The following is a 26390-nucleotide window of genomic DNA, read 5'->3' on the forward strand; positions in this document are numbered from 1 at the left end:
TGCTGGGGAAGGACAAGGATACTCTAGAGCCATTTGCTTTTCTTAATGAAACAAAAGTAAACAAAAATAAATCTTAAGATACTTGGGTGCAGTCAATGTCTGAATCTACAGCAAATGCTTTTATCTCATCATACTGTTAGAGTTGTTATATCATCGGTCTCTCATTGACTAGCTGTCAGAGAAGAGATTCAGCATCTTTTTTTAAAAGCAAAACTCTCCCATACTAGGAACGTGCACTTTTTCGCCCCTTCGTGCCTCCTGCTGGGCTCTACTGTCACTGGTTTTCCAGACCACGTTGCAGGAGAGGGAAGGACTTCGTTTAAAAGGTGCTTGGCTGAGGCACGTCAGCCCGCATAAGTATGCCTCTGGAAGAGGCAAGTCCTGTGAGTTGGAAGGCCTTGACTTTTGACTTACTCAGCACTCGCATACTGCCAAGAGAAGCCATTTTCTTGCTTGCTGGAGAAAACAGGTTCTAACATTGGCAAAAGCACCCAAATCCTGACAAGCTTCGGACAGTTGTGTTGCAGTTACGTAACAGAAGACAGTTGCTACATGGGCACGTTTTTAAGAACTGAGCTGTAGTTCCAAAATAAAGAGCTATAAATCTGTGTGCCATTTAATATCTTACGCATTCAGCCTGTCCAGCAACAGACGATAAGTTAGTGTTAACAATCTACTTTTCATCTTCCATTTATATGCACAATAAATTGCTGGTAAGTTTTCCTGGTGGACTTCTAAAAGCAGAAGAGATCAATACTTACGAGTATATACAAAGTTTTTAAAATAGCAAGCCCTTAGAAAATATTAGATTACATAAAGTTGTTTCCCGATATATTCACTAGTAGTGAAGTGATGCTGTTTATGGGCATTTCTGTCTGTAACTCTGCCTGTCCCAGGTCTCTAGGGGAAAGTGAAGCTGAAGACTAGGAGTGCATCCTCCTCAGGACTTGAACACGGTCATTTTGTTTTGGTTTATGTTTATGGAGCTGTGCTGACTGCCAGATTCTAGTCTTGAGCACAGGCCTGATATCGCCAAATGGTCAGGCCTAAGACACTGAACTTAAGTGGGCTTGTATATGGTACATAAGCTATAAATAAATTTCTGAAGCTGAAGGCATATGATGCTTTCTGTGTAGTGATGGGTAGTATATGTGCAATTTTTTTACCAAAAGTAGCCACTGATTTTGGTTAGCATACTATTAGTCAGGCTGTTGTTGCTGGCTGTTTGAAGATAATCAGCCATCCCAGATGCACTGTTTAGACAAAGACGTTGTGAAAACCCATATTATTTGCAGTAATAGCAAATCTGGAAGCTTCGATTATTTTTGCTTATTATGGCATTTTTATGAAGATTATTGTATATTTTGCCCATGAGTAAGTTCTGGCTTCGATCTTAATGATTCTTATAGTCACTGAGGTGCTTCAAAATTGGATGAGAAACCAAAGCAAGGAAGTGAGAAACTTGGTGAAGAACACAGAAATGGAAACGTGTGGTTTTGCTCAGTGCATTCAATTTTAAAACTTTTTTTTTCTGCTTATAGTTCAGGCTATATATTTTTACTCTGTTCTAGCATTTGGAGAGGACAAAAAGAAGCAGAAATGATAACAAGAAATTCACCATGTTCTTTCACTAAATTGAGTATTCGGTTGTCCTGCTTCTGCGGAGATATTTTATCCAGTAGCCTAGTTCTTGTTTAGGGATAATTTTGCTACACAGTAAGATACTATCTGATAAATCTAGTAGGCATGTGGTTGGGTAGGTTTGGGTTTTTTGCTATTTTTCAGAAGCTGTCCAGAGACAGTTTTTAAAGGCCCATAGTGTCTTTCTTCATATTCTGTAATTTTCACTGTGTCACCATATTGAAAGCAGTATGATTCTATTTGCTGCTTGTGCTTTCTTTGTCTCAGTTGCTATTAAGACTTACATGTAAGTTTGAGATAATTATGAGAATGTATAAAACGAAAAACTTGCTTCCGTTCAGTGGAGAATGTATAAGTGCTTAGGATATCACTTAGAAAAGCTGTGACATATGCTGCTGAAATATGTTGCATTTCATTAAAAACCTTCAAGTTTTGTAGATTTCAGCTTGAATTGGTTCATTGACGGAGAGCATAGAAATAGAGCTGGTCTTCTGAGAATGTTGTAGGAACAACAAAAAACACCTCTTTGCCTTAAAATATACCCTTTACTTGTCATGACTTTCCAGTGTCTCATTTAAAGCTATTTATATCATCATGCCTTTTATTGCACTTGAGAAAAAGCGATTTTAGTGAAACGTTAGAGGTTTGTACTTTTGGAAGGCAAGGACATAATTGACCAAAGTAATGCTACTGCAGTCCCCACTGCTGTAGGAAGCATTAGTCTGTAATCCTTGGCAGCAATCATTTGCTCGATACACAGCCTATACAAACTAGAAAAGGCAATTCACTATTACACATGAATTAGACTGAAATCAGTACACTTATTACATGGGAATAAGATGAGTCTCCAGATTCAATTCATGTTTGAGGAATCTAGCAACATGGCACTTCAGATATTACAACCTGGTTGTACTGTCTGTCTTCTTAATTTGCTTACCTACAGCATCTTATACTGACTATAAATCTTCTAGGACACTGCAAAATGTCTTCATTGACAGTACTTAAGTAGGGCTCCTTGGTTGACCTTAAGGATGGTTTATAAGCAGAAACACTTTTGTAATCAAGAAGCTGTAACAAGCACTTTCCATATCCTCATTCCCATTTATTTTTTCCTACTTTCATATTGTCTAATGTAATCTGTTAAAGTTGTGTAAATGGCTTTGTCCTGGTTTCAGCTGGGATAGAGTTAATTTTCTTCCTAGTAGCTGGCACACTGCTGTATTTTGGATTTAGTAGGAGAAGAATGTTGATAACCCACTGATGGTTTAGTTGTTGCTCAGTACTGCTTATGCTAGTCAAGGACTTTTCAGCTTCCCATGCTCTGCCAGGGGCACAAGAAACTGGGAGGGGGCACAGCCAGAAGAGTTGACCCAAACTGACCCAAGGGTATTCCATACCATGTGACATCATGCTCAGTATAGAAACTGGGGGGGGTTGGCTGGGGGGCACCGATCGCTGCTCGGGAACTGTCTGGGTATCGGTCGGCGGGTGGTGAGCAATTGCATTGTGCATCACTTGCTTTGTATATTATTATTACTATTATTATTATTATCATTACTATTTGACTTTATTTCAATTATTAAACTGTTCTTATCTCACCCCAGGAGTTTTTCTCACTCTTACTCCTCCAATTCTCTCCCCCATTCCACTGGGGAAAGGGCAGTGAGCGAGCAGCTGCGTGGTGCTTAGTTGCTGGCTGGGGTTAAACCACAACAGGCTTTTAAACAGAGGATGGAAATATGTAATACCTTGCACAGTCATGTGTTTCCCTTCATTACATTACTTGCAAGTTATGTTCCAGACACTCAAATACGTAACACCAATTCAGTTAGTAGTATCACCTTAATTTTTAAACAGCAATTTAAAAGGGACACATAGAGAACCCACCTCCAGAATCTCTCTATTATGAGAGATTATTTTAATTTCATTTCTATGTTAACAGCTTAAAGTGTAAGTTTACTTTTGCATTTGTTTTTTATTTGGGACATGTCTGTCCATAGTCCTTTTCATGTACTTCATGCATTTCTGTTACAGGCCATTGGCAGGGTATTAACCCAAGGAGCACTCTACTTTAGAACTTGGCTTTTCCTCCTTCAGAACATAGGTCTTGTGTCTCACTCATAGAAGGCACAGGAGAAACATGGAAACAGTCATGAAAAATTGGAAAGTAAACAGGAAGAAATACAGTAATTTGATTTACAGGTTAACATTTGTCATTTTTATGAGAAGGCAAAGAAAACAGTGAAATTCCAAAGGTCATAAGAGCTGAAGACAGTACTTTTTTAAAGTTTCTATTCTCAGCTTGGACCATTTCCTAAATTTTCATAGAAACTACAGAAAGCACATCCTTGATATTAAGCTAAGTCTTTCTACCAACTTTTGAGTTTTATTTGGACGCATGAAGCAATTCAAGCTGTTTGGAGAGAAGGTAACCAAAGTTGAATACTGATAGAAGGAAATATTTTTTCTATCCTGACTTTCAGAGTCCTCTTTAATTCATTGGACTCTTTCTTTATTAGAAAAAAATTTAGTGACCATTTCTTTTCGACAGTCTTTGCCTGAGCTTTTCCAAACTACTTGAACTTAAGCTAAGCAACTTATTAGTAAAGTCCTATGTGCCCAGACTTTTCATTTTGGGGGTGTACGATTTACCTGTATTTTCCAAAGAACAGAACAAAGCAAAGCCATTGGGAAATGTATACTGTGGTAAAATTCTGCAGTCTCCTCTGATCTGTAACTGTGTTTCCTGGACTATTTTTACCATATTTTCCATAGATGTAGTGGACTTTCAAGCTTCCATTCTTATACAGCTAGTTAAATCTTAAAAATTATTAAACTGTGACTTTGAGAATGAAAAACTAATAACTTTAAAATTACTGTCTGTTCCAATAATCTTAGCTTTCATAGTGTCTCAAAAGGCAGTAGAACTAGAAATCTTGCTTTCAGAGGTCATGTAGGAAATACTTAAGGTGATCTTGAGTCACATGGTTTTAATAGAAACATTTTTAATGTTAGGAAAGAAGCTCTTGCTCACTTTCTGTTTGGCTGTTTTAGTCCACCGAGACTGAGTTCCGTTGCTTTTTTTGCAAGGCTTAGTGGTTTTAATTCAAAGAAAGTAATGAAGAGAAAAATGCAAACCCCATCCTTTACACTGCTAAACAGCAACTGTAATATGTTTATATTGTTTCTAAAATTTATTGACCTGCCTAATCCAAAGCTCATTGAAACTGAATGCAGATTGATAGCAATAGTATATAATTAGGTTTTACTGACCTTTTTTTTAACCCCAATGAAGTAAATAAGATCACTTTCCCAGAGAAGCAGACTGTGAGTGAAGAGATGACAATATCAGAGCTGAGGTAAGAGCTAAGGTTGCCTGGTGTCCACTCACGTCTTTGAGCCAGTAGTTGCTTTTGAAAGATTTTTCCAAAGCTCAACTTCCATTTTCAGAAGTGACTGGTGGTACTGGCAGATAAGCAGTGTGGGATCTTACTGGCTTGCTGACTCCATCCCTTTTAGCTACCTGTTAGCTAGCTTCTGTTAGTATCTGTCATCTAACCTGGGGTGGGAAAGCACATACTCCAGTTAACATCTCCAGTGACCCAAGCAGATTCTTCTTAGCAGACTAAAAGCCAAAATTAATTCTGGAAATTCTTTCCTTTGGTTTTTAAAGTCAAGTTTCAGTCACACTGTCTTTAATCAGTAAGACACAAGAGACAAGACTATACGTTAAGAGTTCTGCTGACCTTGAGCATTTAAGATAATGCTCGCACATAGTGTAGATGACTACACATAGTTCATTTTATTTGCATTAATTTAGATGGACATTGTGACGTAACATGGTGCTGAGTATCTTTTCCCTCAAATATGAAATCAGAATGGAAATAAAATATCATGGATGAGATACTATGAATTGTTATGATAACTCATGCTAACTGAAGTTAGATTTCAGGACATATGAATTACCTCTACTCATTAGCTTAAGATAAAGAACTTTGAGGTCATTCAGCCCATTTCTGCCGGTACAGGAGACTTACTTCCTTTCTTCCTAGATTATATTTAACTGTCAAAGAGAAAGGTCTTTTGCTGCTTTACTTGATAAACTGTTCCACAATCCAGAATGACCACTCACAAAGTTTTTTCCTTCTCTTATTCAGCAAAAATAGTTTTTCCTTAATTACATTACTTTACTTTTGGTTGTTTCTTTTAATTTTTACTTGGAAGTTTGAATTTCCTGTAACTACTGTGTTCTTAATTTCTTTGGTAAAAGAATCCTTTATTTTGAGATCAAAGAATTTTGATATACATTAGCACTTTAATTATAAACTACAGAATGATAACTGAATGAATAGGGCAAAGAGTCTTTTAGACTAGCAGGGCTGACAATTAAAAAGGCTTTTTTCATGACTTGCAGCATAGCCTATTCGTTTTTTTGCTAAATATGGCTATTAAAGATTAATAATCACTAATAGCTACTGGGCTCTTTTAATGTAATATTCTGCACAAATAAAGCCCCCTGCTTAGATGATACTAGTCTCCCCCTTCATCCCCTCTTCTGCAAATGTCAGTTGTTACTTGAGCAGAATAAGCAGAAAAGGCAATAAACTCGACTGAAGATGTATAGTTAAACCTATGTCTTGGGGACATGCAGTTTTTGTGCAGGGGAATGCTGGAGGGCTGGAGGTAAAATAAATATTACCAAAATCAGCATAATACAGTGGTCTAATCTAATACTGTCTAGTGTCTGCTATCCTCAGTATGGAAATTCTAAACATTTGGGAATGGTCAGACATGGAGATGCCTACATGCTGTCTCTTGGGGGAACCCTCCCAGTGTGACACCTGAGCAGTACGCAATTAGCAACTCCTAGAGACCCACAAGATTGAGAGTGTCATTTCCATTTTTCTTGTTTCAGATATTTTTAGAGGTCAGTATTCATAATATGAAATGGAGTTTAAAAGGTGTTAAGAAACTTATAGTTTGTTACTTTATACCTACTGCTTTTGGCTACTGAGTGGCATTCTAATGTCTATCTCTTTCATTTAGTCTATAAATGAAAACTACTTTTTTTTTTTTAATCCAGTATCAAGTGTACATGCTGATCAGTTCCTCACCCCAGAAATGCCCTATATCCTTATTATTGGATGAGGCTTGGATGAAAATAATGTTAATTAGGGTTCAGAAGTTGTTACAGCATTATGGTATACTCGAAAGATCGGAACAGTTTCTGTAGGGCTTTGTAGTTTCTGTGAATATACAAATGAAAAACTTTAAAATTTGTTTTGTATTTTTGACGTATAATGTAGACAGTGCAAAATGTTCTAGAAATTTCACTCTAATACCAAAACTTTTGAAGATTACTTCCATTTAGTTTAAAGCTATTCGGAGTACATGAAATGCCTATGTTCATTGCCTTTCTACTGCAGAGGGGAAAAATGGAAATTCTTAGAGTCTACAAAATCTTAATTTATTTTTAGGTCTGAAAATCTAATTTTATCTGTAACTGCATCTGTCTTCACTTTTAACATACAGAAGAATTTTGAGATGAGTTTCTGATCTATGTTTGGAAGTACACTTACACATGTGCATGCATATATCACTTTGGCTACTGTCAGCACTCCCACTAATTTGTTCACTACATGTCAGTGCCACATTCTGCAGTATTCGTTCAGTTTGGGGGACAATTTCTTTGGCATTTTACATAGTATGGGGAAATTATTCTGAGTACACACCGATTACAGTATGCTGAAGGACATTAAGTATTTTCCTCTGATACATTTTCATTCGATAGTATTTCTAAAAATCCATCCTTTTCTCCCTGGCCTTGTGATCAAACCACTTGTCTGCATTGTAATCTTCTCTGGTCTTGACACATTTGCCTTGCAAGTCTTTTTTTCTCCCTGCAATCCATCTATAGTGTTGTTGCCAAAATGATCTTCCTCAGCTGTCCTTTTAATCTTTCCATCTTCTCTTTTGGAAATTCCCCAGGCTCCTGTTTATGTTGTGCAGCAAATTCCAACTTGTTTTTCTTTCTAAATTTTTTGCCTTTTTCAAACCCCTTCTCTTCCACTCTCCAGTCTCTTCAGCAACGTCCCTTTCATCATCTTCTTCCAGTACACTCATCACATCTCCATCCTTGTTGTTACCTGTCAGGCAAAACTTGTCTCCTTGTCTATTTGCCCGTATTGAGATCTCCTACGGTGATCTCATTTGTTCCAGAAAGTTAATCTAAAACTGAAGACAAATAGGCATTGGCTAAGCCAAAATCAAAGTTGTGGAATCAATAGCAAGACCGGGAGCTAACAAAAATATGATGCTTACCAACAAGGTGAGTCCTTGAGTTGTTCTTACAACAACACTTCTCAGATAGTCTCGAGCAACCTGTGCCTTTCATACGCCATACGCCCACTTTCTGTGATTCTATCGGATAAGCTTAAGACAGGTGACAAACCTTTTGGAGCAGATGTCTTTTGAATTGTTTTCTGAGACATGTAATGTATTTTTGGTGCTTAGACACTAATGATGATTAACAGGTAGTACCTGGAACAACCATGCTGCAGTACTGTAGGTAAGCATTGATTTTTTTTTTTTTTTCTTTTTTCTGAACAGCAACTGCTGCCGTTTGAGCAAGTAGTAGCATTTCCTGCAGTGTTGTAAGGTTATATGCTTTTAAAATGTGCTGCTTTATTTAATCTTTGTTGTCACCATTGTATCATGCTGCCTTTATTTTCATACAGAGCCCACATAAAGTTAGGGTGCAGTGGAATGAAATGGTCATCATAATTTCACTATCTTAGTAATAGGTGTATTACTACAGCCCCAGATGCAGTAGTAATTCTCAATTCTACCTTCAGATAGATTGAGTTTTATTGATAGGGTTCCTTATGATTTTCAAGGGCCATTCCATAGCACAGGACATTCTTCTGAGTTTTCTTTCTCTGTTTATACAAATATTCTGTGTTGAGAAACGTTATTTGTTAGGTCTTTATTCATTGTTGTTCAGGGACAAGTTTGAAAGGTGAGGGAGGGTTTTTTTCAGGTAAGCTGGTAGGCTCAGGAGAATACCAGCTAATTATAAAATACTTGAGTAGGTTCATCAAACTGACCTGGGATTCCCTAAGGCTCAAAGAGTTTGTCAGACTTGGCATTTTCCCCAAGCCTGAGGGGAGCTTGCGCAGTCCCAAACACATTCATCTTTAATTAATGTTTTCTTTTTAAAATAAAACAACCAATCTTCCCCCACCTTTATTTGTTAAGTTATACTATTTAATTACAGGAGGAGGTGCGAGATCTCCTTTTGAGATTTAAATTTCAAATTATTAATGTAAGTCAGCTGATTACTGCTATGTGTCTTGCACAGTATACATTGAAGGTTGAAAATTCCGATTTGAAAAGTACTGTGAAAAATTCACAGAAATTGCATCTCTGAATTTTGATACCAGTAAGACGTTTAAATACCTTTCTGGCTTGGTAACTACCATGCAAGTATATCCAAGAGCAGAATGTAACCCTAACTGAAGTAATTGCCTAACAAGGAAATTGAGCCCCTTTGTGAGTACTGCAGTGTATCCTGGTGTCTGGGGTGGCTTCAGTATGTTATCCATCCAATTCTCCCCTGAAGTGGGACGTGTCTGTTAATGTTAATGGGTCTTTTCCTTGAGCTATATACTACAGAACTATGTGTTTTCAGCTTCCCTTGGATCCTCAGCACTGTGGTTCACTAGTGTCTCTCCCTCAGGGCTAGTCTGTCATGTTTAATGACCTGTCAGTGCTCCAGTCCTCACTGGTGAGGGTGACCTAAGTGGAAAAATTGGAGGTACTTTTGCATCAACAGGTGGCAAGAGAGAAAAGAACAATGTTTTCTCTCTGTAATCATCAGATATCTTAGCTGTCCCGAGTTTGAGAGGATAGGGAGACCTTAATATATAACGTTCTCATGAATCTTTTCATAATGCTTATTCTGTTGAGTCAATGCTGAATTGACTGTCCAAGTTTTCAAAGTTCCTCAAGGAACCGTTGCTTCAACCCCTCATTGATGCTTTTCTTCAGGTTCTTCAACTCCTAGATTCAATTTCTTCCATCCATTGTCCCTGGTTCTCCCCAAATCCCATCCCTCTGTCTCAAAGGACTGACTGCTGTCTAGCATACATTCTTCTTTCAGTATGGACACTTAGAAGACTTCATAATTGCAAATAAAATTCAGGCAAAACAGAGTATAGTTTAAGGCTTCTGTTACAGCATTTCCTCATCCTCATCTTACAAATCTCCATAGCTAGGTCTGACACATTTTGAAGGTCATACTTTGCAGTGAATTTTTAAGTATGGTGACGTATTAACGCATCTCAGTGCCCTGGTATCATGATCGTTAATGTTGAAAAAGTGTATAAATTAAATGGGGATAGATGAGGAAAAATAGGGGGGAAAAAAGTATTGTCACAATAATGGAAGAAAAAGAATAATGAACATCAGGGAGAATGACTGTTAGGTACTGAAGCAGATTATATGCATTATTTTAATTAAGAGTGCCTAATAGTACATATGGCTTCCTTTGAATAATAATTGCATGCTGATGAAGTGTGATTAGAGACTTTTTTTTAGGAGTTCAATTAAATCAAATCCATTTCTGTAAAAGGGGAGTGATTAAAAAGATGATATCGAGGTCTAAACTAAAAGCTCTGGTTGAAGCTTCCTATTGCACATTTCTTTATTATTGCATTCTTCTGATGACTATTATCTAGTTTTTAACAATGCCACGAGTTTCAGACTGAGTCCTGCAGATTCAGCAGAAGAACTGGCTTCACAAATCAAATAGAAACTTAGCAAGTACTTGGATGCCCTTGAATGTATGATCCTGGGATTGGTCCTAATTCAGGCAGATTCTTGGTTCATGCATGTATCTTGAAGCATATGAGAAGACACTTTGATTAATTAGGACTGTAAGACAACATACTATTTGCTAGGCTGATCTATATTTCTGCAGAGTGCTTGTGAACTTGGGTGATTAAATGCAGACTTGCACTGCTGCTTATTTTATCTGCTAGTCATTACTGTCTGACTTGTAAGGCTCATAGACCGGCAGGACCCAGCCAACTGTCTGGCAACTGTTAACAAAATTATCAATTATCTTTCTGAGTCCTATCATCTTCTGTTTCGATTATTCTGTATCATGAGTAAGGAGGGCTGGTTGTGCTAACATCCTGCTTAGAGTCTTAAACGCATACATAAGTCAGGGAAAGGTACTGATATTCACTAACTGGTAGCAAACACAGTGAAGGCCTTTAGTAGCGTGGAAGAGTGTGATGATTTCTGGAACTATGTACTAAATGTCCAAGCTATTAATTACAGCATCCTGTGTTTTCATACCAGTACATAGGAATCAACGCTGATGTATCTTGTCTGTAACTCTGAGATGACCTTTACTTTCTTTAACTTTAAACTTTCCTTTATGGCTTAAACCAGAAAAAATACTTAACATTTCTTGTCCTAAAGCATGTGTACTGTTAGCTAGCTGCATGTTTTATTTTGAATGTCTGTATTACACATGCAAATAAAAAAATAAGCTAGGTAGTTTTGGTTTAAGGTAGTAAAGATCTGTCCAAGATGCAATTTCTGTACATGATCATTGTCATTAGAGATCTTTGCCTCTGATGTGTGGAAACAAATTTTCCTTCATATTTTACTATGTACTTCTCTTTCTATGAGACAATAGCTAAATCTATTTCCTCAGGACTGCTTGTAACCAGCTTCAGGCAGTTAACATTGCTGCTTTAAAAGGGATCTAGGACTAGTTTCCCCCTCCTCCTGCTCCACCTGAAAAGGGTCAGAGAATGAAAGCTTTTAAAAGGTCACTTTCTGCGCAACAATGGCATCTTGGTTTATTGGAATGCTATTTACAAATTAATCAGCTTTAAGGCAAAATTTTCTGTATTTGTCACTCTCAAAGTCTGCAGCTGGTAACCAGAGCAACCTGGCTTCAAAGTTGGGGATAAAAAAGAATTAATGCTAGAACAAACTTTAAAATTAGCGTGAGGGTTTGTGATGATGTAAAGATTTGTATTGTCGTGGTGTGACCTCTTCACCCAGAGCTCATGAAGCTTTTAGTGCAGAAGAGCATTCCATTATATCCTTTTCCATGCTCATAACTACCCACACTAGGGAAAAGTCTAAGTGACTAACTTTTTTTTAACAAGAGGTTTGAATCTAGTGGCCCTTCTAGAAGTTAATTCTTTGCACCTAGATACCACTAGAATTTGACATACATAAATATGAAATACATGAATATAAACTCTTCTCAAGATTATTGCTACTTGCCTGCATACTTCAAAGACATGCAATTTCTGTTTATGTGCAGAAAAGAATAAGAATAAAGCATTTGAGAAACTCTCCCTTTCTAGCTACACTTCTACACTGCCCACATAAGGAACTGTGCTTTACAGTTAACTTCATGGCTTCCTGGGTAAGCATTGACCCTCTGTATTCTGCACAGATGTAAAGTTGCTCTGCCTCAGTTCCAAACAAACCAGGTTGAGTACAAGTTCATTTACGCAGTACCAAGCCTAACTCAATAAAGCTATTATCTTGGAAGTTGAGTTAATAATCCCTGTTCTCTGCCGCTGCGGTAACAAGAGCATGAGAACTGCCACAATGGGCCAGACTTCAGCCTGGTTCCCAGGCTCTGACAGGAGCTTGTGATGAACACCTCAGAAGTGTATTTCCCCTATGACCACAGCTGAAGTTTGAATCTGGAGCATTGTTTTTAGTGGTCGGCAGTGCACTGTCCTGCATGAGTCTGTCTAGTCCCGTCTGAATCCTGTGTGTGCATTTGGTGCCAGTCACGTCCCACGACAGTGAGCTCCAGAGCACCGCGATGGCTCGCAGGGCACAAGGCACCTCTGCCCGCTCTGTGCTGGGTGCAGAGGGGAGGATTGCTCTCTGCCGCTGCGTGAGGAGCAGCGTGATGGCCCCCTCATGTCCTCCCTCACACCCCTTTCACTGGTCATCTGCATAGAAGGTAGAAGTGAGTGGAAAGAAACTCTGTCTAACCTTACAGAGCTATAACCCAGGGCATGGGGTATAACCGCTCGCTAGAACTTAATACAATTTAAAATTTATTTTTTAATATACACATATGAGAAGATTCACATAAATGCATTTAAATGTACACAAAATACATATTTCCATATACTTTACATAAATATAATTTTAAATGTAGGAATTTCTGCATGTACTTGGAAAACAAAGCAGAGATAAGTATGAGTTTCTTTTTTGTGCAAGTAATTGAAAGCAGTGAGATGAGTGATCCCTCCCATTTGTGAATGAAATCTATAAAAAATGTACTTTCACTGCTCTGAGTGCTGTATATTACTAAGTTGGCCAACAAATCAGATTTTAAGCAAATTAATCACTTAAGAGAATACGTTTGACCTTAATTTCTCAGTGCCTCAGAATCTCATCATGAGCCACACAGAAAATGTAGCATATGATCATGTGAATAGAGATCTTCTGTACTCCAGATTAAGTGGCCCAAGCTACCATAATTCTGGCATATCTTAATATGAAACTTTTGGGATGCCTAATGCTATCTGCCACCGTAATACAATTAGTTGCGTGTTGTTTGTTGTGCACAGGATACCTGCAAAGAGGGAGAATCCATGTTTGGTTCACTATCACTTTTACTTCCCAATCAGTATTTTCTAGACTGAGAGTAAATAAAAGAATATTAAATTATAGAGGAGTGTGTTGAAATAAAGTTTTTGACATTTGTAAGACCTTGGTCTTACAAGGTATACTTACAATTTGTACTTTCCTTGGTCAGAAACAGCTGTCTGTTATGAATTACTATGCTCTAGTTCACCTACGGTAGCCACAGACTCGTCGTACTCTTTTCTCAGGGAGCCCTCTAGTGACCTAAAATACCGTACGTTCAGCTGAATGTCAGATACCCCAAAATATCGCTTGACCTGTAGTGTAAATACATGCCCTGGTGCCAAGGTTATGGTACTACTGAATTTTTAAGAAGTTCTGAATTTTCAAAAGTTGACAGCTTTAGTGCAAAGCAAACATGTTTGTGACCAGATTTCTGTTTCTTTGTCTAACCAAGGGAATGTGGTTCTTCAGAAAAATGGAGTCAAAGGACTGGTTGTTTTCTCATGCTCCTGCCTCTGACTTTTCTTGTATGAGTCAGTTAACTTTTTTGGGGGGTGATGAGTATAAGAAAAACATCTGTGTAGACTAATTATGCAGGAAATTTTTCTACAGTAAATTGAGATCCCAGTATTAAAAATGCTTACTAATTTATCATGAGTCTCACGATTACTGCCATTCATCCAGTAATACTAGGTGCTGAAATTATGTTATTGCCAGGGAATCACAGATTTAATTTAAATAGACTCAATTTCTCATGCTTAATTAAAAAAATCTGATAACATGAAGGAAGTCAGGGGGCGGGGGGAACCAGCAGAAAGCAAATTCAGGAAATTTTCCTGTACTATCAAAAATAATTCTTTAATTTTGCAGGGTGGGGGAGGCTGATTATTTTAACATTTGAGATTGCTAATGTTGTGGTTTTGAGAGGGGATCTTAATATATGCAGAGATTTATTCCTTATTTACATGGGGTCGGACACTGAAACCGTTGATTATGGTTGGGTTAGTGTCAAATGATCTCAGCAGGTCACTCTAGTCGGTACATGGGCAAAGAGAGACCCCTTGATGCAAAGAGATGAACGCCTGAGATTAGGCAGAGCAACAGCCAGCCACAGAAGTTAAACCTTTCCATTCACCTTTACAAGAAAAAAGATTAAAAGTGTTAAGTCATTTTCAACACAGTTATCGATCACCCTAAACAGCACAGTATCTTTCCTCATCCGTGAACCACATGGATAATGTGTGAAGGGAGAGGTGCAAGGTGCGAGGGCAAACGTGACTCAAAAAAAATAATGCCTGATGTCAAAGAAAGTTGAGGCTCAAACGAGTGAGTTGTCACCCAGTGATCAATTACAAGGATTGTTCGAATCTGTGGCAGGAAGTCTGACATACACAGAGGTCTGGTGAGTTTGTAGTCGGGAATCTACACGGGCCTGCTACCCTCCCGTGTTACATTATCTGCTTTCTAATATGAGCTGTCATGGTTTTGGTAGATTAGCTGCCATGTGTATGCTGGTTTTCTCTAACAGTGCACAGGTATCAGTAGGGTAAAGTGTTGCTAATATTCATAGAATAATAATATTCATATTCATATGCTAATATTCATAGAATATTAAATAATAAACTCCTGAATATTATAGAATGCAGGAAAGAAGAAAAAGTATGTTGCAGAGGTATACGGCTTGAAATACAAAGGAGTTGCCGCTACACAATTCAGGTTTCAAGTACCTGTGTCTAATTCATTCCAGCAGGTAAAATTGGAGTACAGCACTACTTAAGAGCAGTGTTCACAAAAGGATAAACATGGCAGTTTACCTGATTTTTTAAGTTATGTTGTTTGTAACTTGGCATATGAAGCGATCCGAGACGTCTGTTTAGATTTTAGCACTCTTAATGTAACTAAAAATGTCCTAAAGGCTCAGCGCTTACGCTCACTGAGGTTTACATAGCGCACAGGCTAGATATAGCACACAGTTCCAAATTTCAGTAAACACGAAAAAAACCAACCCCACAAGACTGTCATGTGAACTTCTGTGTTAAAGAAACTGCCTGCACAGTATATGCTGATGTTTATTCTAGCAGATTGATCTCTATCATGCATAACATTTTCATATCTTCATATCCACTAAATATGTTTTCATTTTATTCATCTTACAAGTTTCTCATTATATGACAGAATGGAAGATGGGTTGTCATGCCTGTATTGTCTGTAAAACCAGATAACTTTTAAGACATGTCCCTGCAAGACATGATCAATAACAGCATGCCCCAAAAGCAAAACTGAATCTGTGTAAAAAAGGCTGAATGGACCCTTTTACATTTTTGTATCCTGGGTTTCAAGTTTGGTGGGGTTTTGGGGTTTTTTTGGTTTTTTTTGGTTTTTTTTTTTAAATTTTGCATGCCAATAGACATGCTTTGAGTTGTTAGTAAGCAGCTTCGATACTTGAGGAAGGAAGTTGCCATGAAAACTGAGTTGAACTCACTGAAAAACCAGGTTTGACATACTCACCAAAGAAATAATTTCTATGATAACCCCCCCCCCCAGTCCATTTTAGTTAGTTTCCTTATTTAGATTGTAAGACAGCTTAAAAGATAAACGATATTTGTAATTTTCATAGATGAACATATTGTGTGTATTTAATTCAGTTATTATTTTATTGTCACAGTCTTTTGGAGAATGGTGCAGATCCACCTGATGTCCCTGAGAGCTGACTTTTATAGTGAAATTAGGTTCGTAAGTTGGGAATTGCAGGAAGACATAGTTCCTGAATGAGTCGGTTATAACACTTTGGAAGAGAGAAGAACCTACGGCTTCACTTAGGAAGTGTCGTGTGATACTGAATCCTCTTTAACACCAGCATTTTTGGAAGTTGGGGTTTTGGTTTAGTTTGGTTTTTTAGCTTTTGGGATCTGCATGGTGTCGGAGAGAGAAAGGCAGGGACAGTAGTTACTTCCTTCCTACAAAGATGTTTACGCTGTAAGGTAAAAGACCTTGAAAAAATGTTAACTTGGTAAAAATCTATTTTGAATATTCAGGTTTATTTTGCAATATGCAGTATAACTCTGCAATTATTGTTATGTTTTATAGTAATAGTTTTCTCTATAGTAATTGGAAGTTCATTAAATACCTTTTAGTTTGCTGAAGAATACCTTTCGCAAAGCCAAGCGCAGTGGAAACATTCTTTATTTTTTCATTTTAAATTGCATAAGAAAAGCATTTCAGAATCAATTAGCATTTGAACTATAATTTTTTTCTTTAGACTTAATGATTGTGCAAATGTTACATCAATTATTGTGTGTATTATATGTGTATTATTGTGTATAAATGTTATTTGAGAAGTTGTCATTAGTGTTACAACCAGTTCAGTATGGCAATAGACTCAATTACGCTGCTTTAGCATTTCAGTTCATGAGCAAATTGTTGTCTTTACTCTTTGCTAAGTTATTCTTGCATTTAATAATTCAATAGGCAGTCTGAACCATTTGTCAACAGGGAAAAGGGGGCAGAAGCTTGCCTTTATTTTCCATGTATATTCAGTGTTGTACTCGGGGGAATGGTATATCCAAAAATAAGACTATAAATAAGAAATCAGTAGCCTTTTCTGTCTCGCTGCATTATGTGTGTTTGATATATGCTTCTGCAGCATTATTACTTACTCTGTTCAAATCAATGCTCTGAGCTTGCCTTTATGTGATTGATTTCTTCCAGATTAGCCTATGAAGTACGTGATGTAATAAACACCGCTGTTACCTGTTTACTAACACACAAATGTCTGCAGTGTTACATACAGAGACACTATAAAGTTTCCAAAATGCTTCAGTCAGTCATAAGATTTTGATGGTATAACTTTATTTAAATAGGAAAGAGAAAACAACTTTGGTCTTTTGTACTCGAAAGAAAAATAAAATTGCTTGGAAGAAATAGAAATAAGGCAAGAACTTATATAAATCAAGGCAGCTTCTGTAGGAGATAATAATGAAAAGGAAAGATGCTTACTAGGGTATTCGCTTCTTTAATGCCCCTTTCATGCCTCAGAAAAGAAGCATTTTTTCCATACTTTTGTGTTCTTAAACACTGCAGTAACAGATTGAAAAGTATCAGAAGCACTGTATAACTGTTCATGTTCCCCCTAAAATATACCTATGAATATGTATCTTGCATTACCGTTTAGTGAAGTTTTTTGCAGAAATGGGGTGTCAGGGAAGAATTAAAATGTTTCATGTGATATAGCACTATTTAGGATTCAATGAGTTTGGGCTCCGTATAGAATGCCTCCTCTTTAATAAGATGTTACTTCATTGCCAGAGTTGCTTTTCCATAGCAACTTACAGGTTGTTAGTGTTTTGGGCAGCTACATCTTGTAAGAGTTCGGTGCAGGACAAGGAAGGATCTTGCATGGCATTTAGACATTTAGAACCAGTTTTTTACAGTTGCTTATGGCTGGCTTATATGAACCTGGTTTGGATACAGTTTTGCACAAATCTCTGTTTTCCCTAACAGTTTTATTTTTGTATTTCTGCAATACCTCTCTGATATTCCTAGGACCAATGTTTTCTAATGCTTTTCAACCCAGAGACTTTTGTGTATAATCGCTGACAGAAAACGTAATGGCCTTCAAGCATTAATGGCCCGTGCAGCTGGGAAGTTTGGAGAAAAGTTTCATGAGAGGTTACTGTGTAGTATTTTGCCAGAGACATCCAGAGTCTTTTTCATCTTCCTTCAAGTTCACTCTTAGTTCTTTATTTTTCCTGATAACAGCCTGACATATCATAACTCCTCCCTATTTTTTCCTCACTATATGGTAGGTTTTTTCTTTATGCCTTTTGCACTATTGTATTCTCTAGAGGTAAATCTCAATAGCTTCACAGCGTGCCTCTGCTTAGATGGAGGTTGCAGCCTGACATGCAGCATGTTCCCTCAGTCTCTGTACTCAAATCCGTCTGTGGCCAGGTGAAAAAACAGTATTTCTTTAATGCTTTCTTAGAAATGTTGTGGGGGTTCTATTAATCTTTCTCCAGGAAACTTGTATTTCTGATATTACCCTTTTTTCATCCACTTTCCTGGGAGATGGTTTTCCTTTTCAGTTGCTGTACTATTGTTTTTAATATTACTTAGCATTGTTGTCTTTTCCCACTACTTTGTATTGTAGAATTAAAATGCTGCTTTCAGCACAGCAACTATCATATTGCTTTTGAAGGACAGATATTATTCAAACACCCCCAACACCTTGGGAAGTATTGTACAATATGATTCTATTCAGTCCACATTTTTATCAACACAATCACCATCACCTCCAGCCATCATTCCATTTTAGAGCACAGCCCTACAGATATTTTTTTCCCTTTTTGCAATATCAAGATATGAAGAAGATGAATGAAAGTTTCGTGCATGTTTTTGTCAGTGTGTTTTTATAGCTCCCACGAACAGCAATGGACTTGGCAGCCTAGAGACTGAAATCCTCTGTTTAATCACAGGCTAGGTATAGTTCAGCAGAAAGACATATTTCGATACACAGCCCCTGTAGCGTGTCTAAGCCTTGAGCTGGAAAGCCTGTCGTCTATAAGTGAAAAAAAAGCACTCGGGCCAGTCGGTCCCTGGCCTCATCTCTGGAACTGTTGAAAAGAAACATTCATGCCATTGAGTTTCATGACAGGTGCTAATGTCTAGTCTGGAGGGGACTGAGAGTTCCCTTTCACTCATTTGGGAATTTCTTTCTGTAAGTTACTGAGAGAATGTACTGTTTTATCCAGTTTGGAAGTTGTACGTCCGCGTGCATCAAGCTGTCACGTATCTCTTCAAAAGACGGTAGGTTTTCAGGTCAGCTTGCATTTAGCCACGGGCTTGATCTGAAGCTCATTTATGTCTGTGATGTTTGTTGGGGTTTTTTTTCTTTACTTGTGTAAACTCTCAAAATCCGATAACTAAAACCAGAGAACTAAGTAAAACAATAAACCTCATTCCTATTTTTAGAATGTTGATATGCTTTATTTGAAAACAAAGCAAAACTAAGCCTTTCAGAGACTCCTGCAGTATCGTAGGTCCACAGAAAAAGTACTGCACAGAATTCTGTGCATAATAAATAAATACAGAATTATGTGGTCATAAATTGCAATCTCTTAACATTTTTTTTAATGTTGTATTAGGAAGACAATGGGTTAGGTAATTCCTTTTCACAAAGATGTGTTTATGGGGTTTTATTCGTTTTTCCCTGAAAATCCAATGTAATGCAAGTATGTGCTATTCCAAAAGAAGTGCTGGCTATTAAATCTGCTAGAAATTATTTGACTGTTTTGTGGGTTTTTTTGTATTTTTCAGCTAACAGGACAAGTGACTTTGCAAATTGCCAATGAACCAGTTTTGCCGTTTAATGCCCTCGACATCGTGTTAGAAGTTCAGAACAGTCTTAAAGGTAATTTTTGTTAGAGGGGTATTGTTCTCCATTGATACAGAGAAAAAAAGGGGTCATCCTGATACGGATTTTCAATTTCCACTTGAATGATAGCCAGTGATTTTACTAGTTAATCAGTCATTATATAATGCTAAATGAAATACAGTTTTTGTTGCTAAATAAAACCATAAAATGTTTCTATTTCTTCTGGTGTTACTATGTCAGTTAAGCAATAATTAGTATTAAAATCTCACAATGACAGTCAAAGATAACAACCTCTGTGACTGAACTTGATTTTAATTCCCTTCAAGGCTTTGTTCAGTACAAGCAAGAGAGGACTTATAATCCCATTGCCATTTGCCTGCTTCATTTTCACAATCATCTTCCTTTGGTTATTCTGCTAACTCACCTTGTTGGCAGAGCATGCTAACTTTTCTCATTTTTCAGGTGTGGCATAGCAAGATAATTTACCAATATGTATTGTTTGAGTCGATTAAGCACTGAGACCATGGAAGCTCTGTATTTGAAACTGATCTTGGTGTGTTTGGGACAATGGGTTGGGGTTAGGGAGAGGGACAACAAAGTTCCTAGTGAGAAAGTAAAGAGAAGTGACTGGTAATTTGGAAATGATGCAGATATAATTCTCATAGACTCTTCTTAGTCCTGAGGACTAAGGAAGGAGAGGAAGTCTAGGTTCTAACACTATCTAGCATCACTCATCCATATATGCTTTCTCCTTCAGTATCATCTGTCTGCCTCTTCCCATTCTGTCCCTTTTCCGTTACAGTTTCCTTGTATCTTAGTGTATTCAAATGAGATCCAACTTTCCTTCCTTTTCTAAGTGACTAGTTGAAAGTAGGCTGGATGTGGAAAGCCCATAAGAGGTTTACTCCTTGGAGATTAAATCTTTTGATAATTTAGCTGCCAAACTCTATAACATAACACAATATACATTATATATGATAACTTGACATAACTCTAACATGAACCTCATGAGGTTCAACAAGGCCAAATGCAAGGTCCTGCACCTGGGACGGGGCAACCCCCAATGTCAATACAGGCTGGGGGATGAAGAGATTGAGAGCAGCCCTGTGGAGAAGGACTTGGGGGTACTGGTAGATGAAAAGCTGGACATGAGCCGGCAATGTGCGCTTGCAGCCCAGAAAGCCAACCATATCCTGGGCTGCATCAAAAGAAGCGTGGCCAGCGGGTCGAGGAAGGTGATTCTGCCCCTCTACTCCGCTCCGGTAAGACCTCATCTGGAGTACTGCGTCCAGCTCTGGGGCCCTCAGCACAAGAAGGACATGGACCTGCTGGAGCGGGTCCAGAAGAGGGCCACCAAAATGATGCGAGGGCTGGAGCACCTCTCCTGTGAGGCCAGGCTGAGAGAGTTGGGGCTGTTCAGCCTGGAGAGGAGAAGGCTGTGGGGAGACCTTATTGCAACCTTCCAGTACTTAAAGGGGGCCTATAGGAAGGATGGGGAGAATCTTTTTAGCAAGGCCTGTTGTGACAGGACAAGGAATAATGAATTTAAACTAAAGAAGAATAGATTTAGAGTAGACATAAGAAAGAAATTTTTTACAATGAGGGTGGTGAAGCACTGGAAGAGGTTGCCCAGAGAGGTAGTGGAGGCCCCATCCCTAGAAACCTTCAAGGCCAGGCTGGACGGGGCTCTGAGCACCCTCATCTGGTTAAAGCTGTCCCTGCTTGCTGCAGGGGGTTGGGCTGGATGGCCTCTGAAGGTCCCTTCCAACCCAAAGCATTCTATGATTCTATAATTGCGTACAAACTGAGATATTTCAGAAGCTGGTATTCTGGTCAGAATTCAGTGAACTTAAAAGGAATGGTAAAAGGTACATCCCTGACAAGAACCCCCATGAAATTTGAAAGACTGCTCCAAAGCATGCCCTTGTTAGGACCTCACAGTGGAAAAATGTGAGATAGGTAAAACCATGTTGTTATTTCCTCTTCTCCAATTATGTCTCTGATACACACTACCTGTAGTATGCTAAGGCCTTTCAAAAATGATTTTTCTATTTATACGTTTATGGAACTCTCAAGTTGATCTGTTAAATAAAGATGGAAGTTCTATAAAATCACACCAAAACATTACATATGGTTTAGTAGAATGTGACATGTCAAACTTCAAGATTTTTTGCAATCTTGAGGTGTTTCCCCTGCATTTCATTCACTCCCTACAGTATAAAGTATCACTTTTCTGTAATACACATTCATAGAAGTATGATACCTTTTCTTTAATCTTTGCCATCCATCATTGTCAAGACCTAGGAGTCAGTAAGCTAGCATTGGTCTGGAATCAGTGAGCATCCAAAAAGACAAGTAATTTTAGCTCTGTTGAGCCATATAAACATTGGTTTAGTTCAACCTAAACACAGCAGGGAATAATCATCAAATAAAAAGTGTGGCTCAGCTGGTGTTCCTTCAACTGAACATGAGATGTCTGGTATTGTTCTTCCTTTTTTTTTTTTTTATTTTGAGTAACAGAAAATTTTGATTTAAACTGACTTTTTTCCTCTAACTTCAGTTTAGATCATTTATCTCAACCACTTCAGAGGAGGGAAAATTATTTTCTAGGCTGTATGGCCAGCAGGATAAATTTTCTCCCAGCTGTTCACTTTGGAATTTTGGTTAATGACTTATCTCATGACTTTCATGTCTCGTCTATCTCTGACTTGTGTCAAATAACAGTTTATTTTTATGTTGGAAACCAATAAGACAATGGTGGTTTTTCTGGTTACTTAAATGAGAAGTTGTACTTTTTAACGTGGCTCATGAATTTCTTCATTCTTCAAAAGATTTTATGTTGTCTTAGATTTCCAGTTCAAAGGTGCATTGTCTTAGTAAACTGTTTCCTTCTCCAACTTGATGCAAACTGTAAATGTAGAAAATGTGAAGGGAAATCTGCACAACATGCTAGAAGATTTGTTCATTAGGCTTAATTTTGTGCCTCCGGGATCTGGTTCAGCCAATCACTTAAGCACACGTTTTATTGCCTGTAGGACTTTCTCACATTCCTGAAGTTAAATCATACGTGTAAATACTTGAGTCACAGTTTTGCCATCTCCTGGGTGTCCTCACAAAAGGATGCGTGTGTCTTAATATTTGTTAATACTGCACTTACTTATGTTTCCAAAGGATTTAATTCTGTAATGTGGTGGGTGTCTGTACTGTTAGCTGTGTTAAATTCAATGGGATGTTCCTCAGCACTTCGTAAACAATTTCTTACATTCAGGATAGGCTGGATGGCAGGTTATAGGGAAATGTCATCCACAACATGTTTACATCTGGCTCGAGGCCTGTTCCTCAGAAAGATGGGAAATGGCTGTTAGGCGACATGTGTTCTCTCTGCTTGCACACACCAGAACTCTTGGAAACAAGCTACTGCTTTTGGGTTTACCTGAAAGGAAGAGTTGTGACTAGAGAGACATTTCTTTTTGTGCATCTGCTGATGTTCTGATGTTCAACAGGAAACCTTGTGGTCATAAATTATATGAGATGAGTTCCAAGACAGAAATCCAGGTCCCTATTCAGGCTGTTATCTATCTGATCACAGATGTGATATTTTAAAGAAATTCATAAATAGGTAGGAGTGTAAAATATTTTCATTAACTACACATTGCAGTTGTGCGGTGTTTGTGCCTTTCGTATGTCTAAAATCAAGACCCACTGCAACTTGAATCACATACAAGAATATCTTGCTAGGCCTTGCATGCTATGAAAACCCAATTTATCTTTTGAGGTACAGTGCAGACAAGATGTCAAATCTGGTGCGTGAATGATACAAATGGTTCTTTTAAGCACTCCTATAGAAGCATTTTGTATGTATATGCAAGTACAAATGTATAAGCATTTGTATATATGTATTTTTTATGTATATAAGCATTTTTATTCAAAACATATTCGTATCGTCCGCTGAACACTTTTAGTACTGTGCAGTCTGGACTTGCTCCTTGTAGCCTATCTTGCGCTGTATTTCAGCCTCCTTGAAACTTAGTGTGTATTAGAGCAAGTTTCAGGATTGATGATGGAAGTGTTAAAGTGTCTCATTAGGATCAAAAGCCTTTCTGTACCTTTGCACCTGACTGACTCAGCAATAACAAGTTCAATCACACCATCACACAAAAATAAAGGCAACCAGGTTCGGTGCTAGCCATGTCTGTCACTTAGGTGCTGTTGGGGGTAGAAGCTGATATTGTTTCATTATTGCAGGTCACTGGGCCCACCTAGACTCATGCAGACCTTTCAAAAATTGGTATCTGCTGCCCCAGCCTTACATTGTGGCTGAGTAGCACTAGGCACACGTGCTAGGATTCCCTAGTTGTGGCTTTCATCACAGGCTGCTGAAGCTGGTAAGCAAATTGGATAAGCTGTAAGCCATCTCTGATAGGTACTGGCTGAGAGAGGCCTATGAAGACAAATTAAGTTAACTGGGGGTGAGATTTTCTGGTTTTCCCTGTATAGGGAGGGCAAGGGCTGTGATTTCGAGCTCTTTGGCTGACACAGTGTCAGTTGTGTGTTGCTTCCTATCAGTTAGGCCCTTTCTTCTCCCCAGAATGAATGTTTTACAGATGTTACAGCAGATGAAGTACTTGGGGTGATAATAGTAGTCAGTGCTAGTAGAAATTTTAAAATAATCTGTTTCATGATAAGCCATCTCCAGGAAAGTCTGCATGACTTTCCACAGCCGTGGCTCAACCCATACATTTCAAAACATCAGCCTAAACTCTCTGTCCTTAGAAAAATCAATACAGAAACATATCTCTGTCATTTACTTGATGGCTGCATACAGCTTGCCTACAGCTATCTGCTAGTCTTCAGCTTGGCATCGTTTTACCTGCTTGACCGTGTTTCCCTGATCATTTAGGGTGCTTTTCAGAGTTACTTTCCCCACCTGTCCGTAATGTTCAGAAAGCTTTCTTTTTTATTGTTCCACCCATTATTTGTGACTGCTACAGAGGTGAAAAATGGAACAGTTAGTTTTCTGTATATATGATAGAAACACCTTCTTTGCCATGAGACACTAACATCTTGCCTTCAGTATCCTTTCAAGATATCATGTATTAGTACTGGCAAACCTTTCATCAGCCTTTAAAAAAAAAAATCATGGAAAAACGCATTTTCCATGAAGAAAGCATTTGGTACTGAAGGGAAAGGATGAGCATCTATTCTGTGACAGTAGGCCATATATGTTTCAGCAGCTCTGTACGAAGTCATTGATAACTTCCTCTGTACTGACATGCATAACAGTGTGTCACTACATGCCTTTTTAATGATAGCCTCTTGGAAAAGAGGCTTGCTGTAGCAACATCAAATTAGTTTGCTTGGGCAGTAGCAGTCGTGGTAGCAAAATTGAACCTGATGGCAACATATTCTTTGTGCTGAGGATGTCTATGCATTTGTGTTTCTGCCCTCTTTAGGTTACTTTCTAGAAAGCTTTTGCATTCAGATTTTCCAGTGCCAGGTATGATCATCCACTTTTGCACAGCATGAAAAGTCTTCCTAGTGAATACAACACACCATAGCTGATCGTGACAGTGTGAGCTTATCAAAACCTGAAGCAATTTCCCCTCTCTCTTACATGCAAACACATGTTCACATGCATGGAGAGCGAGCGTCATGCCTTAAACTGCTGAGCTGTCTGTGCTCATTCTCCTGTAGGTACTGGTAGGCAAGTACATTCATACCAGAGGGCACAAACACAATTTTAAAATGTTAAATCCCTAGCAGTACTTTTCATAAGAGCAATCAGTTACACAGGGAAAGGCTATTGTATACAATGTCTGTAAAAATAAATATCTATTTGGTGTAACCTGTTTCTGAATAAAATCCAGTTACATTTGGCAAGTGTAATGAAATTCAACAGTATAATTCTCTGATCAAGAGTACACATACTCCTGAGTCACTTTCTTGTACTTGCAATTTTATTTATTTAACAACTAAACAACGAGCTTAGATGATTCATCATGATTCATACTGGAGACAAAAGGACAAAGAATACAAAGTATAATAATGTGGTGTTGTTTTCTCTTGAGTAAAGTAACGCTTGCAGATTTTCTTTTATTTTCTCTGTAGAAGCATCACAAGATGTTTAAGACATTATTAGTTAAAGCATCCTTTTCTTTAAGAATCATTTGCCCTTCCAGTCCCAGCTTCTCAACTTGAGAAAAGCATAAATCACAGCTTCCCTTGGCAGCAAAGTTCAGTGTGTTGTGGTAAAAACTACTGATGCCCTTAAAGCTATGCCCTTAGTTCTCTGGGGTAACGCTAGCCATAGACACTTGCAGGTTTTGTACTGAAGTATTAAAAAAGGGCCTGGGTGTTTGTTTCATAATGACTGCTCGTTTAGAGTGTGATGTAAACAGTGCTTTTTATTCATGACTGTAAAGGAAAATGTAGTTGGTTTAGGGGCAAAATGCATGCTTGTGGAGAAGGAGTGAGAGCATTTACAGGATTTTTATGTTTAAAAAGGTGGTCTGGTTGCCTTCATTTCCAAATATAGAATGATGTATTTTCCCTTTATCTCACCTTCCCTACTGAAAAGGCACAGCTGATATTTCCAATTGTTTATATAATATTCAGAATAAAAATAATAAATGTTGTATGTTACTTGGAATATGAAGGGCTTTGCTGAAACCGAAGGATTCTTTCTGACAGGGTGAATTTAAACCTTTCCATACTGACACAAGTCCCAGGG

General features: G+C 38.1%; 1 protein-coding gene across 1 annotated transcript in view; it reads left to right on the forward strand.

The window, feature by feature from the left end:
- NAALADL2 (N-acetylated alpha-linked acidic dipeptidase like 2) overlaps positions 1–26390 on the forward strand; it is a gene marked incomplete at its 5' end in the record, with an annotated part of 290863 nt that overhangs the window by 244590 nt on the left and 19883 nt on the right. Inside the window, one exon of the mRNA XM_075716831.1 lies at positions 19603–19696. Coding sequence (XP_075572946.1) covers positions 19603–19696 — 94 coding nt within the window. The remainder of the gene's footprint in view (positions 1–19602; positions 19697–26390) is intronic.

Source organism: Pelecanus crispus, chromosome 9, assembly GCF_030463565.1.
Source record: "Pelecanus crispus isolate bPelCri1 chromosome 9, bPelCri1.pri, whole genome shotgun sequence".
NCBI lineage: Eukaryota > Metazoa > Chordata > Aves > Pelecaniformes > Pelecanidae > Pelecanus > Pelecanus crispus.